The 13,826-nt window shown below is 38.8% G+C and overlaps 1 protein-coding gene across 1 annotated transcript; it reads right to left on the bottom strand.

Moving 5' to 3' along the window:
- Positions 1–324: 324 nt before the first annotated feature.
- Positions 325–12,951, bottom strand: LOC134678335 (coatomer subunit beta'). Its single transcript, XM_063536864.1, has 18 exons — positions 12,818–12,951; positions 12,452–12,610; positions 10,548–10,743; positions 10,260–10,408; positions 10,005–10,179; positions 9,744–9,930; positions 9,532–9,665; positions 9,152–9,451; positions 8,979–9,069; positions 7,695–7,860; positions 6,986–7,155; positions 6,111–6,279; positions 5,318–5,579; positions 4,965–5,121; positions 4,579–4,708; positions 3,959–4,185; positions 3,208–3,319; positions 325–493 (listed from the first exon to the last, which is right to left on the bottom strand). Exons 1-18 carry the CDS (start codon positions 12,818–12,820, stop codon positions 443–445), a joined length of 2,838 nt encoding a protein of 945 aa, XP_063392934.1. The 5' UTR covers positions 12,821–12,951; the 3' UTR covers positions 325–442.
- Between the last annotated feature and the right edge of the window lie 875 nt (positions 12,952–13,826).

Raw genomic sequence — 13,826 nt, 5'->3', positions numbered from 1 at the left:
CCCTCATAAAACAGGTGTAGTACCTACTGCGGGTATAGAAACTTGAACGAATCTGTTTTGGACGACAGCGGCGACGCTGGCACCGCTCCCAACGCTCTGCTGCTCGTACCGCCGGTCGCGTGCATCCAGTCCGTGGCCGAAGACTGTGGCCCCGCTCTTAGAGTTTTGTCCAAAAGTCTCAACGACGTCAAACATAAATATCGCCAAAACCAAGCAGATATAGTTACAACACACAATAACAAGAAAAAAAAAACAAGAGATTTGCCAAAGCACATTATTTTCTACGGGTACGTAAGTAACAAGGGTTAGGTAACAAAACAAACATTTCAGAAGAAAATTTGTATAATAGGTACTTTAATCTTACATGTATTAGCACTTTAGGAAATACATACTTTATGATTGTAATAATAATATAAAATAAAACTTTAAATACACTTATATGTTAATCGGAGGAATCGAACCGGAGGAAGCTGGACTCATCTGACGACAACTCCTGAAAAGAAGAACTATTAAAAGCAACTAGAAATGGTAACTGTACAATAAGGGTTACCTAGCAATTAAAGGTGAATACTTGTATGACATTGGTAATGGCTAAAAGCACTTTTAAATGCTAAATGATTACTGTAATGTGGGTGAAGACCAAATGTTTGTTAAGTTCGTTTATTTTTAGCATTAGAAATAGACTACGCGATCTTGACGTGTCTTTTAAAAAATTAGTAACTATTGCTTATGAAAGCAAAATAATGTAAATAATCGTATCGTGAGTTTCGAGTAAATACCAAAAAATATGTTTTGGGAATGCACTAAAGGTGATTTAGGCAATTTCTACTAAGAAAGATAATTTAGGCAATTCTACTATATAACCGACGTACGATAATTTGATACAGGAACTAACGATAGTTTAATACTGGGAGCATTTTTTTTACACTGCGGTTGTAAAAATAGCTAGATTAAAATGTATGTATTTACAGCTAGCAAATAAGCGAGCAGGTCATGCCTGAAAAAGCACAATGATCTAAGTTAGTGCATATCACCATATTCCACGAGAACAATTACGCAATAATTACATGATATGTGCACACGACAAAATAAAATCCAAGCTTTAAACCTTGCAAGCCATTAGCCAACACTCCGTTAGTTCGTACGTCACTCAACGACGAGTTGACCCAACCTATTTTATATTGATTACCTACTACATAAATATTTAAAGCTTCGTGTTCATTATCTTACAAGAGTTACGTGAAATTACGAATAAAATGTGATGAAATCATATTCTGACCCGAAACTTGTTAGCTGCTCTACTCATGCGATTACAATATTATTTATACCATTGTGCGCATGATATTCCGCTCAGTAGTTTTTGAGTTTATCGCGAACATACAAACAGACGCGGTGGGGTCCTTAGTTTTATAAGGTGTAGTGATAAGTAAGCCTACATTTCTTGTGTTTGACTTTCCTCATAGTCGAAATAAAAAGTACCTAGATTGTTTAACTCACTGATATGGTTCACTTTGGTTAACAATCTACTCTTATACCTTATTTTTCATAGAACTCAATTAAGTACGACTTGTAATTTTGGATACATAAATAAAACAGTGACTAAAATTCGTTTTTTTAGAATTAGAAAGAACTTGAAAGACTTGACATGTCTTTTAATTAATATACGCTTTTTAAGAATCAGTAACTATTACTTATGAAAGCAGAAGAATATTAATGATCGAATTACATTAATAATTGTTACATATTTGGTGTAACTTATTTTTAAAATGTGTTTGCAATTAAAAGACATATCAAGATTGTTTACCTTATTTCTAATGCTAAAAAAACGAACTATAGAGAAGATAAACAGACCAAGGCGTTCTACAACTAATACAAGTATACCAACATAACCTTGCATCCTAAAACAGTAGTACAAGTTACCTTCTACCATTACATCCATTTGTTTACGTTTAATGCAAACAGAAAAAGAAAAATAGTTAATTAAAATACCTAATAATACATATATCTGTATCTCTTTATCTAGACATGATATCTATTCTATTAACTATAGTGATCTCATACCGTTCTTTGATGGTTCTTTGTCTACGGCTGGTAGATATCTTGAACTATAGTTCGTTTTTTTTAGCATTAGAAAGAACTTGCAAGAAGGTAAGCGATCTTGACATGTCTTTTAATTGAAAAACGCTTTTTAAAAATCAAAAACGATTACTTATGAAAGCAAAAGAATATAAATGATCGTATTAGATTCATAATTGTTACATATTTGCCGTAACTTATTTTTAAAATGTGTTTGTCAATTAAGAGACACATCAAGATTGTTTACCTAATTTCTAATGCTAAAAAAAACGAAGTATACGTCATAGCCCAAACTTGTATAATAAATCAATGCCTAGATTTACTTGTAGCTAATACAAGTCACACCATTTTTACAGCCAGCGACAGAAATGCGGTGCCTAACGTTAATCACACGCAATAGCTTGTTCTCGCCAAATAAAAAAAACTAAGCAAAATAATAAATAGACAGAATTTAAACTATACTGTGTTCCTTTTGATTTCAGTTTATTTAAAAATAATATTTTTCGGTCCTAGTCAAATTTGGTTACTTTATAAACCCTAATACTGTTTTGAAGATGTTTTACCACTTATTTTTCTTATAAGCACATGATCAGTCTTCTTCTTTTCGTGTCGACCAAGTTCTACATGATCAGTGTAAACTTGCCTTTGATTGCCAGTCTCACTGATATGTCATAAATATCAGTTATTTAGTATGCTATTTTGCTCGGAGTAATTAACAATGGAGCCGCCATTAAAAGGCGTTCCCCTCTGTCGAAAATAGGCGGCCAATGGTCAACCACATGTCAACCATATGTATGGACTGACGTTTATCTGACATGACGTACCTATACATTTGATGTGCCCCTCCCCCGCAAAAAACGGCAGACTATTTTGTACTGAAAATTTTAGACATGGCGTCTCCGTTGGTTATATCCTCTAAGCTATTTTTGGTCCAGAAGTGAATGTCTACCTCGCAAAATAACTATACTACAGAAAAACTACAAGGCAAATTTTAACAAGTAGTAATTTCGCGAAATTATGCGTGCTAATATTTGTAGTTAAAACAGTCTGTGACGCGTCATAAGATCTATTCAGTATGAGTTAGTAGATGAAGGCACTGTGGGGCTGGGGCGGGGGCAGGGGCGCACTCACCAGAGCCTCGTCGTCCTCTAGCGCTATCCCGTCGATCTCCTTATCGATCTCGTCCATTATGTCGAGGGGGTCCTTGTGATTAGACGTACTATCCGTCGGTTTGGTGGCAATACTGAAACAAATCACCATTGATTTAGTATAGGTTTCGTGGTAATTGGGTTGTCTAAGTATAACGGCTTCACAATTTAGTCTCAATCTCATAGTCACTTAAAAAGTAATAATGACTACTGCCCAAACCTACACAAAGTAAAATGTTAGGGCTGCTTTGCCCACTCGGCACGTTAGCCTTCGCATCTTTCTCACGTCTCAGGGCTCCTCTACGCGATGGGCCAGCGCCGGCCACTCCAAGGGACGCAGCCATGCACTCCCTCTAACGCATAAATGCGTCCCTATAATTCTGATATCATTTTCCTCATTCATCATAGACGTGAATTTTCCTTGCGTACACAACGGCTCGTAATAATTTAAACGTACAAAAGCCTCACAGAAGGAAAAAGCACGATTTCACTATGAGCTTATTTTACTTGCTAGGGTTGTTAAGTTGCGCCCCATTTGCATCGCCCAGCATAGCAGCAGTAAAAAGGCACATGCACCTGCCACAAGCTGAAGCAAGTGCAGGCGCAAACTTGCTCTGAAAGCTGCATATAAATTGTACATGATACACCGGTACGGCTCGTGTGCAATTACCATTGCAAACATCCCCGTATGGTGTACCTAGTGACGCCTGCTAGCGTGTACTCGTAGTACGAACCTGTCGGTGCTGGGTCCCTGCGCGGCCTTGGCCAGCTTGTCGTCGTCGGGCGGCGGCGCGGCGGCGCGCTCGGGCCGCTTCCACCGCCCGGCCTGCTCCGCCGCCGCCTTCTCCGAGGCGAGGTCGCGGTCGATGTTGCACTGCTTCCAGTTCGACGGGTACTTCGCTAGCTGTGAACTGTCCTCGAAGCCAAACTCGTTTTGAAACCTCTCCAATTCTAACGATTCCTGTTAACAATAAACGTAGGGTACACTTCAATACTTGTATATGTAATGCTAATGCACAACCTTGCCAAACTTTATTCTTTTCTTTATTATACCAGTGGCTCTGTGAGCTGTAGACTTCGCGAATGTGGCTATAAACTGAATCGACAATTTTCCACATAATTAACGAATCTGCTAACAAGTGTAGAAAGCGGCCGCACATAAGAAAGTCTTTGCCCAATCTGAAACGAAGATACTTCGCGCCCACGCTGTCTATTATGACATTTATGACTCCGCTTTGGCACGCAAAACATCTAATTATTGGTCCGTACGATCGTTTTCAAAAGGAATATAAGCACATTTTACTGTATGTACATTTTTTAAATGCAAATGAGTAAGTACGAGTAGGTTACTAACCGCGAATTCGGGGAACAGGTTTTCGTAGTTCTCGGGATCAGCGAGTGACTGTCCAGATCGTTTGTTGGTGGCGCCGACGGACTCACGCCACAGTTTCACTACCTCGACCATCTTTGAAGGAATGTATGATCTGCAACAAAAGTAGAACAAATTCGACACTGATATTTCCGGAGCTTATTCTTATACAATTTTAGACCGTACACTGAAACTGATAGTGTAAATAAAACAGATTGTTTTCATTGTATACTTTGGATAACAAAATATAACGGTTCGTTCAGTATAACATTGGGGCAGCGTGAATCGGAAAATAAGGCGTCGGCGAGGAGGTTGAGCGCGGTTTTAATGGCGAATGTGATGTTGTTATCATGAACTAGGCAGAGTCTGACCTGGCGAAGAAGGCAGCTTCGGGCAGGCGTCGCCGGGTGATGAGCAGCTGCAGGCAGGCGTCGAGGCGGTTCAGCGTGAAGTTGGCGGCGAACGCGATGTTGTCGTCGCCGCTCGCCGCCGACAGTGTCGCCACTTCTTCCAACAGTGCTTCGTCGGCTGCAACACATGCAACGATTATAGCATCACGATACTCGCTCTAGGCTAGGGAGCGATATAATTATAATGTTGTATGTCAAAGGCGCGCATTTACGAAATTATAGTGTGGAATAAACAGGTTTTGCATAACATGCATTAAAATCGGTGATAACGAGATGATCAATTGATCGCCAGAAATATGTGAAAGAAGTCCTACCAGTACTCGCGGCGAAGAGCAACAGCGCGCTATAATCCTGCGCTTTCTGGTAGCAGGTCTTAGTTAGTTCCTGGTCGGCGTGCGCGGCGGCGGCGGCGCCGAGGCGCGCCCAGCGCGCGGCCGCGGTGCGGGATGGCGCGCCCTCGGCCGCTGCCGCTTCCTCGGCCAGCGCGCGCGCGCGCCCCAGCTCGCCGAGCGCGAGCGCCAGCTCAAACTGGTGCTCCGGCTCCGTCGACACCGCGAGCGCCTGCTGCTTGAAGCCCTGGTAATACAAGGTAAATCAATTGTATAGGTAAGTCAATTTTAAATATGCTTCCATTTCATTTGTACTATCAATAATATCACAGACATTCAGCATCACTGCGCCCACTATACACACTTCAAAATTAAAGTCATTAGAAGGATAAACACAAGCTTTTATTATATTTCACGTATTCGCATTTTAATGCATAGATAAAAACCTAGCAATCTTCGAAAACGATGCACAGAATAGCTAACAAAAAACACATTTAGGGCCAGTTGCACTAACCACATTTGACAGACTGATCAACGTCAGCCGGCGCGCCCCGGTTTTACTATGAAACTTTCCATACATAAAAATTTTGCGAACTCTTTAACGATACGAACAGTTTGGTGCAACCGACCCTTATACTTAACTTTTGTCAATTAAATACTCTCTTAAAACCCACGCGAATTATGTAGAAATATGCGGAGACATATTTATAAGTAATTGCCAAAGTTTCAACAAGTATAGTATAAGTAAAGACGTAGCATCATGTAAACAGAAGCATACCTGTTTCTCTAGGAAGTGCGCGACCCTGGTGCGGTGTTCGTGCGGCACGGTGGGCAGCACGCGGTCGGCCGTCTCGAAGTCGCCGCGCATCACCGCCGTCTGGTACTCCAGCACCGACAGCAGCAGCGAGTACGACACCACGTTCAACTCCTTGTCGTTTAAGTACAGCCTGCACATGCGAATACTTAATAACGTGTTTTTGAGCATATATACTCACAGATGATACTCGTTATCAAATGTATGAAACTTTGAATTTTGAATAGAAAACCATAAAAGATTTAACCTAAAACAGCGTCGTTCGTTTTAAAAACAATGGGGTAACATATTAAGGCATCGCCTTGCCTGTAATTGTAGAAGCTCGCAAAATAACACAGCATAGATACATTGACTAGCTCACACTAGTAACTACCTCATTTGCACTTTAGCGTTAAGAGTACAGAGGGTCACAGTCGGCTGGGTAACTTTATAGGGCTATGTGGGGTTATAGGTTAGAAAAATCCCGCCTTAGGTAATGGTTCTCAAGCCTCAGGCTGAAATCTGAACCAGGAGGACAAAAGTATAGCAACTATGATTGTGAGGTGCATATAATTATAGTTCTCTAATTCCAAGGTCCTCTCTAAATAAATAAATATTATAGGACATTATTACACAAATTTACTAAGTGCCACAGCAAGTTCAATAAGGCTTAGGCTTTGTATATGTATACATACGTTAATAGATTGAAAACACACTTGACTCAGGAATAAACAGGCGTTCATCACACAAATAAATGCCCCTACCAGGATTTAAACCCGGGATCATCAGTTTCATAGGCTGAGTCACTACCCACTAGCCCAGAGGTCATCAAAAATCGCTCAAGCAATTGTTTGCATTACCTATTCTCCTTAGCGACGTATCCAAGGATGTACATGGTGTGGTCGAGATGCGATATCGTAACGATCTCGCCACCGACGTAGTAGTTCAGTCTGTTTAGCGAGTTGGTGTAGATGAAACAATCGCCCACCCACAGCCCTGTCTTCACTGTCTCGTTCACGTCACCAACCACCTGAAATATAACCATGATAATAGCATACAATATCTCCTGGGGACTGCTCTTCTGTTACCCGACAGGTAAATGGGATAGGATTTTCTGCCTCTGGCTTGCTTTAACTCGCCGCCCAGAGTGGAGACGCGAGAGCTGCCTTCTTGAGCGCAGATGTGGAATTGTAAGTGGCGAGTTGGCTATATGTTAAATAAAGTGGAAGTGACATCATAAAAAAAAGAGTTCTTTTAGTTATTGCATGCTTTTTGTTGAAAGTTGCTCAATTTAAACCGTTTGTTTGAGTGGCAAGTTTTACAGACAAACCAGATGCGCCGTATGTTGTGTTAACTGAATTTTTAATCGACAACTTGGGACACCTTAAGTTACCGCTATTGTACGGATACGGAGCCATGCAGCGCCATATACCTACGTCACCGGTCAAATTCGTAACACAAATTTGTCTTAGACTTTTCAGTTACACAACTTATTCAAACAACGGATTTTTGGTAAAAGGTAATGTGGTTGGGTACGGTGTTTGAGCTATAATGGTACTAATGTGTCACCTCGAAAGCGTCCTCGATGCCGTCGTCAGTGATGCCGGTGTTGGAGGCGCGCGCGCGCGTGACCACGGCCGCGTTGAGCCGCAGCACGTAGTACGTCTCGTCCGTGGCCAGGCACACCAGCGACCCGCTCTCCGACCAGTACACGTGCCGCGGCTGGATCTCGATGCTGCACACCACACTCAACTTAGTCACGTTCCACAGATTACCAACTGTTACATTGTAAGTATTGTAACGGAATACTGAACTCGCTAAGGCATTGGCACTTTTGCACTTATAGCGCAGGATTACTGACACAGAGCTGGGAATTCTTTACAAAGAGTCCCCAGCTCTGCGCTGAAGATGAAGGGCAAGGGTTATTGACATAGCAAGATCAATGATGGAGTAATCATCATATAACTGCATCGCAGCCATAATTGTGTTTTTAGTTTTAAGATATATTTTGTAATAATATGTAAGATGCTAGTTTTAAGGTATTTATCTATGGGCCAATAGTTGCCTGAAAATAAATGTTTTCATTCATTCATTCATAACAAATTTCATCTACAGGACTCCTGAATACATTTGAACAAATGTAAGAATTGGTCAGAGTCGCATGCTTCCCGCGAGGAGCAGGTTGATTGTAGATGATTCTACAGTTGTGTAGTTTTATGTTGTGGCGTGGCTGTGGCATGCTGTGCGAGAACTCGCATGCAAGTTTCATTACGTTGCCGTTTACGATTGGCAGTAAAAATTGGAGGAAAGGGAAAATGTGTCGAATTTTCTTCACATTACAGTTACATTTTTTTATATGTGTACATTCATTCGCTTTAGCCCAATAGGAAATATCATATATAATAACAGGTGTTAAATGAACACTAAAGTACCTTTTTATTTATGTAATCTTGTTTTCTAGAGGCATGATAAATTATACTATATTTCAACTATGTAGGTTTAATTTTGCAGTGGCGAGTAGTTTCTTGTGTTTCTCTAAATCTAGGGCATACTTATATTGTAATTTACTTATAAGGTGTTTAAAAAATAAAAGATAACTTTAGCAATAATAGTTATGTTAGCTTCGACCTAAATATAAATCATTACTGAAAATGATGAAATAAATTATATCTAGCGACACAACCCATTATTTTGAATATAAATCTTTAATCTTATTACTTCAATCTACAGATCCAATGCAAAATGTCCAAGTAGCATTACCAATATTACAACAACTCGCATTGGTCTCACTCTAACAAGTAGAATGTTAAAAATAACAACGGATTTCGCACACTCAATAGAATAGTTTCTTACCGTCTTATCAACTCCAGGTGCTCCCAGTCATAAAACGAGAATGCCATTCCGCTGATCGACTTCACTCCTAGCATGTATCCGCCAAATATCCCTGCGAAACAAGACAGTCATCTCTCAAAACAATGAAGAAGCTAGGCTGATTCAATTAGATTAAAATTGATTGGCATTCTTACCTTCAGCTCCATACTCAGGCTTGAAGCTTTTTCTTTCTTTAAAGTTCTTAAAAACTTTGATTGTGCTGGAGTTCTCTAGCGTCGCATACTCCGAGCTGTCGAACGCCCACACGAACTCCTGGGCGGTGCCGAAGGCCTTGTTTCTGAGGGCCATAGCCGTGTAAATGATGTATTCTCCATCACCACACACCACGACGAATCTACCGTTGGGGTTATGTGCAATGGTTTGAGGATAGATTTCACAGGAGCCCATGTCTTTGGCAACTACTGGAACCCGTTCACCGTCTCTCATTTCAGTACCTAACAAAGATAATACCGCTAGTATAATTACAAGGTCAACTTTAACAAATAATAACTTTATGAATTTATACCAAGATTACCTTCAGGTAAAGCTTTCAAATTAACTTGTTGCATTTCGGAATGTTTTGCCCAGATTATTTTGCCTCCATTGACATCCATGGAAATAGCTGGCTCTTCCCTACCAACTTTGATCATTATGGTGCCTTCGTCATAGCTGAAAAAATGTTTTAGTTGAATAAATGAGTACTTGTATAAAAAATATAGTAGGGGATATTTATATCAGAACACTTACCCAATAGCCACATTATTCGAAGCATGCATTGAAGAAATGGTCCAAACTCTTTCAAAACCATAATTAAGCGAAGATTCGAGCCTGTAAGTTCCGGCGTGCCATATCCGGACCGTGCCGTCCTCGGAACCCGTAAGCAAGATCGGCAGTTCCGGGTGGAATGAAACAGCAGAGACATTTTGCGCGTGACCTAAGTAAGAACCATTATATAGCATAAGTTGTTTGAGATCAACAATCATTGTCAGGATTTATAAGAAGACTTACCTTCCAGGGTCTGCACACATGTTTTGTTCTGGTAATCCCAAATTTTGACGAGTCGGTCGTCTGCCCCACTGATGAGGTAGGGTTTGTCCCCTCCATGGTAATAGTCAACACAGTTCACCCCTTTCTCGTGCCCTTCTAATGTGAAGTTTGATGTGGAAGAGCCCAGCTGCCATACCTGAATTATTGAAAAAGAAAAAACTTTGAAACATTCTGAGCATTTTGTAAGAAAATAAAATCAAAAGGGGCATAGCCTACCTTCACAGTAGTATCGAGACTGGCACTTGCAAAAGTGTTATTGTCTTTGGGGTTGATGACAATTTGCATGACATAGTGAGTGTGCCCTTCAAATACCTGTTGGCAAGCCCAGTTTCGGTCCCAATTCCATAATTTTATCAATAAATCATCTGCAAGGAAAATCAATTATATGTTAACACATGTTCAAAAGCCATGTATTCTTGTTAAGCACTTCATGTTTTAATACTTCAAATAAGATGTACATAATATTATAGTGATAAAAAACTAATATTCACACAAATTACTTACCACTGCAAGTCAAAATGTAAGGTTGTGTGGGGTGAATAGCAATACATCGAACATAATCTGAATGGGCTTCAAAAGAGTGTATTCTCTCCAGGGTGTTGTAGTTGAAGACCCTTATCTGCATATCATCGGAACCTGTGACTACCCAATTTTTTCTGGGTACAAATTTGGCCGACCGCACAGGTAAGTCCATGCATACCTGTAATATTGGGAATATAGAGCATATTAATTTTATGGCTACTAAATGAAAAATATTACGGCCAAATGGTAATCTAAACTTTAGATTCTAAAGCATGAGGAAAAAGACTAGCTTAGATTGTGTAATTGACTGGTGGGATGCCCGAAAATTTTGACTTTTTTTTCCTTTTTTAATTTTTAATTGTGGGTGTTTGATTGAATGAAATTCTTTGTTTTCTGGTAACTACTGGCCTGTAGATAAATATCTAAAAAATAGCATACATATTATAAAATATAACTTGAAACTAAAAATTCGTACATTATGGCTGTGATGCATTAAACATGTGATCCTATTACCAGACATGTAGAATTGCCCCATTTTATAGTTGTTCATTTGCAACAGCTGAACAAACAGTATGTCAAAAATATATAAATCATATTTCTGCATCTTATCAATTACCCATTTTGATAATAATTAAATGTGTGCTAAAAACTAATTTGCTTTATGTTAAAAGTTAATTGTTGGCTATTTTAATTGAGGTAATATTTTTTTGTTGAAGATTTTGTATGAATTTCCTGCATAAGAGTATTAAGGCCCCGAAAGATGGATGTGTGGATGTGTGTGTTCAAGACTGCTGATATCATGTTTTAAAATTTAAATTTGTTATATGTTTTAACGAAAAAATAAGTTATTACCGAGTTCTCTCAAAAATAAAATAATTTTCATATTTTTAGCTTTTGTCCATAAATTGTTACAAATTTTCGAAGTGAATTTTAGATGTTCATGATTTTTTCAATTGAGCGAAAGTCAAAAATATCAGGATTTGAATGGATTAAGTCCATAGAGAAAATCTTCATGATTGCTAATTAAATTTTTGGCAAGTGTATTGTGATCTAATAAAGGGGTATGAGATTACATACTTAGCTATGGCACTTTAAGGGCCACTTGCACCATCCCACCAACCCGGGGTTAAGCGGTAAAACCGTTAACCCAGTGTCATATTGTACTGGTAGCTATGGTAATTTCTAGGTTTAACCGGTCAACCCCGGGTTAGTGAAATGGTGCAAGTGGCACTTAGTTGAGTATTAACACATTCCCTGCCAAGAAACCATGAAAACAAGAATGAAAATAGATGTTCATTTTGTATTGGAAATGGGTTGCTAGGCACTGAAAGTGCTAAGGGCCTAATTAAAAAAGACAACAAATGACAAGCCACCTTTTCAACATATATTTTAAATGTTTGATTGTGTTAAATTGTAGCAAACAAAAAATTACATACTGTAAAAAAAACAATTTGTTTTACATGAGATTGTTAACTACCTACAACAGTAATAAGCCCTTAAAATATTGTAACAATTACTGTAGTTTTATTCTAAGTATTTCATTATTTGATTTCTGTTATCAAAACTAGTACTGAAGGTAATATGAACATATGAATCAGAATACAATGTTATATTCAAAACAAGATCATAACTTGAATTAGAATGTGGAGTGAAATCCATTTCATGTTTTGGACAAGTTTCTTTTTTCTTGATGTTTGCTGGTGACACCAGTTGATCTCAAAAAACTCAGTATTATGGATAATAATAGAAATCCCACTCAGTACATACACATAACGATACATATTATACCAAAATAAAGGTAGTGTTATTATTAAGCTTAAAAGTCTCCTCTAATTGGAAAGAATACTAAAGCTAGCCAATAATATAGATTAGGTAGAACAATTTACCTCGAATCTCTTGATCTGCAGCTGAGTCTCATAGTTCCATATGTTCACGTCACCGTTGTAGAGCGAGCAGAGCAGCCAGGGCTCCGTGGGGTGCTGGTCCACGCACTTGACGCGGTCCGACCTCGCCGTCAACTTCCTTTTGATATCCAGTCTCAACGGCTTTAAAAATATTAACATTTTATTGAAAAACACATCAATGCCAGGCAAAAGAGAGAATATCAATAAAATCAGCACAAACGCCGAAGTATAACGTTGGCGATGATGACACACTATGTAAGTTGTTTAACTACGATACGTATGAGTTTGCACCGATTATTTTTATATTTTATGAAATCTAAATCACAAGCAACATCTTATAAACCTTACCATTTTATTAATTATCAAACATGAAAAACTATAATGCAGAAATAAGTGGCCGAAGAACCGTGTAAGTTTGACAGGGTGGGTGGACGTGTCACTTAAATTTTTTAACTAACCACAGACTCCACGAAACAGTTTAGATAAAGGTTAGTACGCACAGTCAATTCTAGTCCAATAAAGACTTGCTTTACTATAAATTGTATTCTTAATTGGTTCTAAAAACGAGCATAAGAAAAAGAAATATTCAACTCTTCATTTAATTTATCTCACAATAAATGCTAGGAGCTTATTTTATTTTCACGTCACTCGCTCCAACATGAGCAACCAATAGAGATGCAACGGATAGTAGTTTGGCCGGATACCGGATATTCCGCCAGACCATCGGACGAATATCCGGTATCCGGCCGGTGGAACTATACCTACATTTCGGTTTTTCAGGTGCGCATTCTGCAGGTTTGACCTGTTTCCTAGTGAACGTTCGCGCGGACACATTTCTAGGATCGAAATGAGTGCGCGTGTAAGTCAGTGGAATGTTTAAATTGTTTTAAAATATTATAAACAAGTACGATTATGACCTTGACTGTTTCTTAAATCCAATTTGTTTACTCCGAAATCAAGCAATGTTACTATCCGGTATCCAGCCGGATAGTAGATCACTAACTGATATCCGGCCATATATTATAATATTGGCCGGATAGGCCGGATACCGGATAGTAACCGGATATCCGGTGCATCTCTAGCAACCACTACTTACTGAACTTGTAAGCGGTACTATTTATATAGCACTAAAATAATCAGCAATTATGTAGTTTTCATTACTGCGATAGACTGTTGCCGTATATTGAAAATTTTCGAAAATATTATATTATTATTCTCTCAGAGTTTCTATTATAGAATAGATGGTTTCTTTGGTTTCTAATAGTTACTCACTCTTATAATTTTTAAACGAATACAAATTGACAGTTGTCAAATTCAGTTGTGTGAGGTGTGGTTATATTGGTACTTTTGTAAGAAT

Source organism: Cydia fagiglandana, chromosome Z (assembly GCF_963556715.1).
Source record: "Cydia fagiglandana chromosome Z, ilCydFagi1.1, whole genome shotgun sequence".
Lineage (NCBI taxonomy): Eukaryota > Metazoa > Arthropoda > Insecta > Lepidoptera > Tortricidae > Cydia > Cydia fagiglandana.
The sequence above is the reverse complement of the archived record's forward strand: the minus strand, read 5'-3'. Positions and strand labels throughout refer to the sequence as shown.

Coding starts and splice junctions, on each gene's coding strand:
- LOC134678335 (XM_063536864.1), bottom strand. Junction 9,070..9,151: donor GCCTGAGTATGGAGCTGAAG/GTAAGAATGCCA, acceptor CTTGTTTCGCAG/GGATATTTGGCGGATACATG. Junction 6,280..6,985: donor TACGTCGCTAAGGAGAATAG/GTAATGCAAACA, acceptor TCGCATGTGCAG/GCTGTACTTAAACGACAAGG.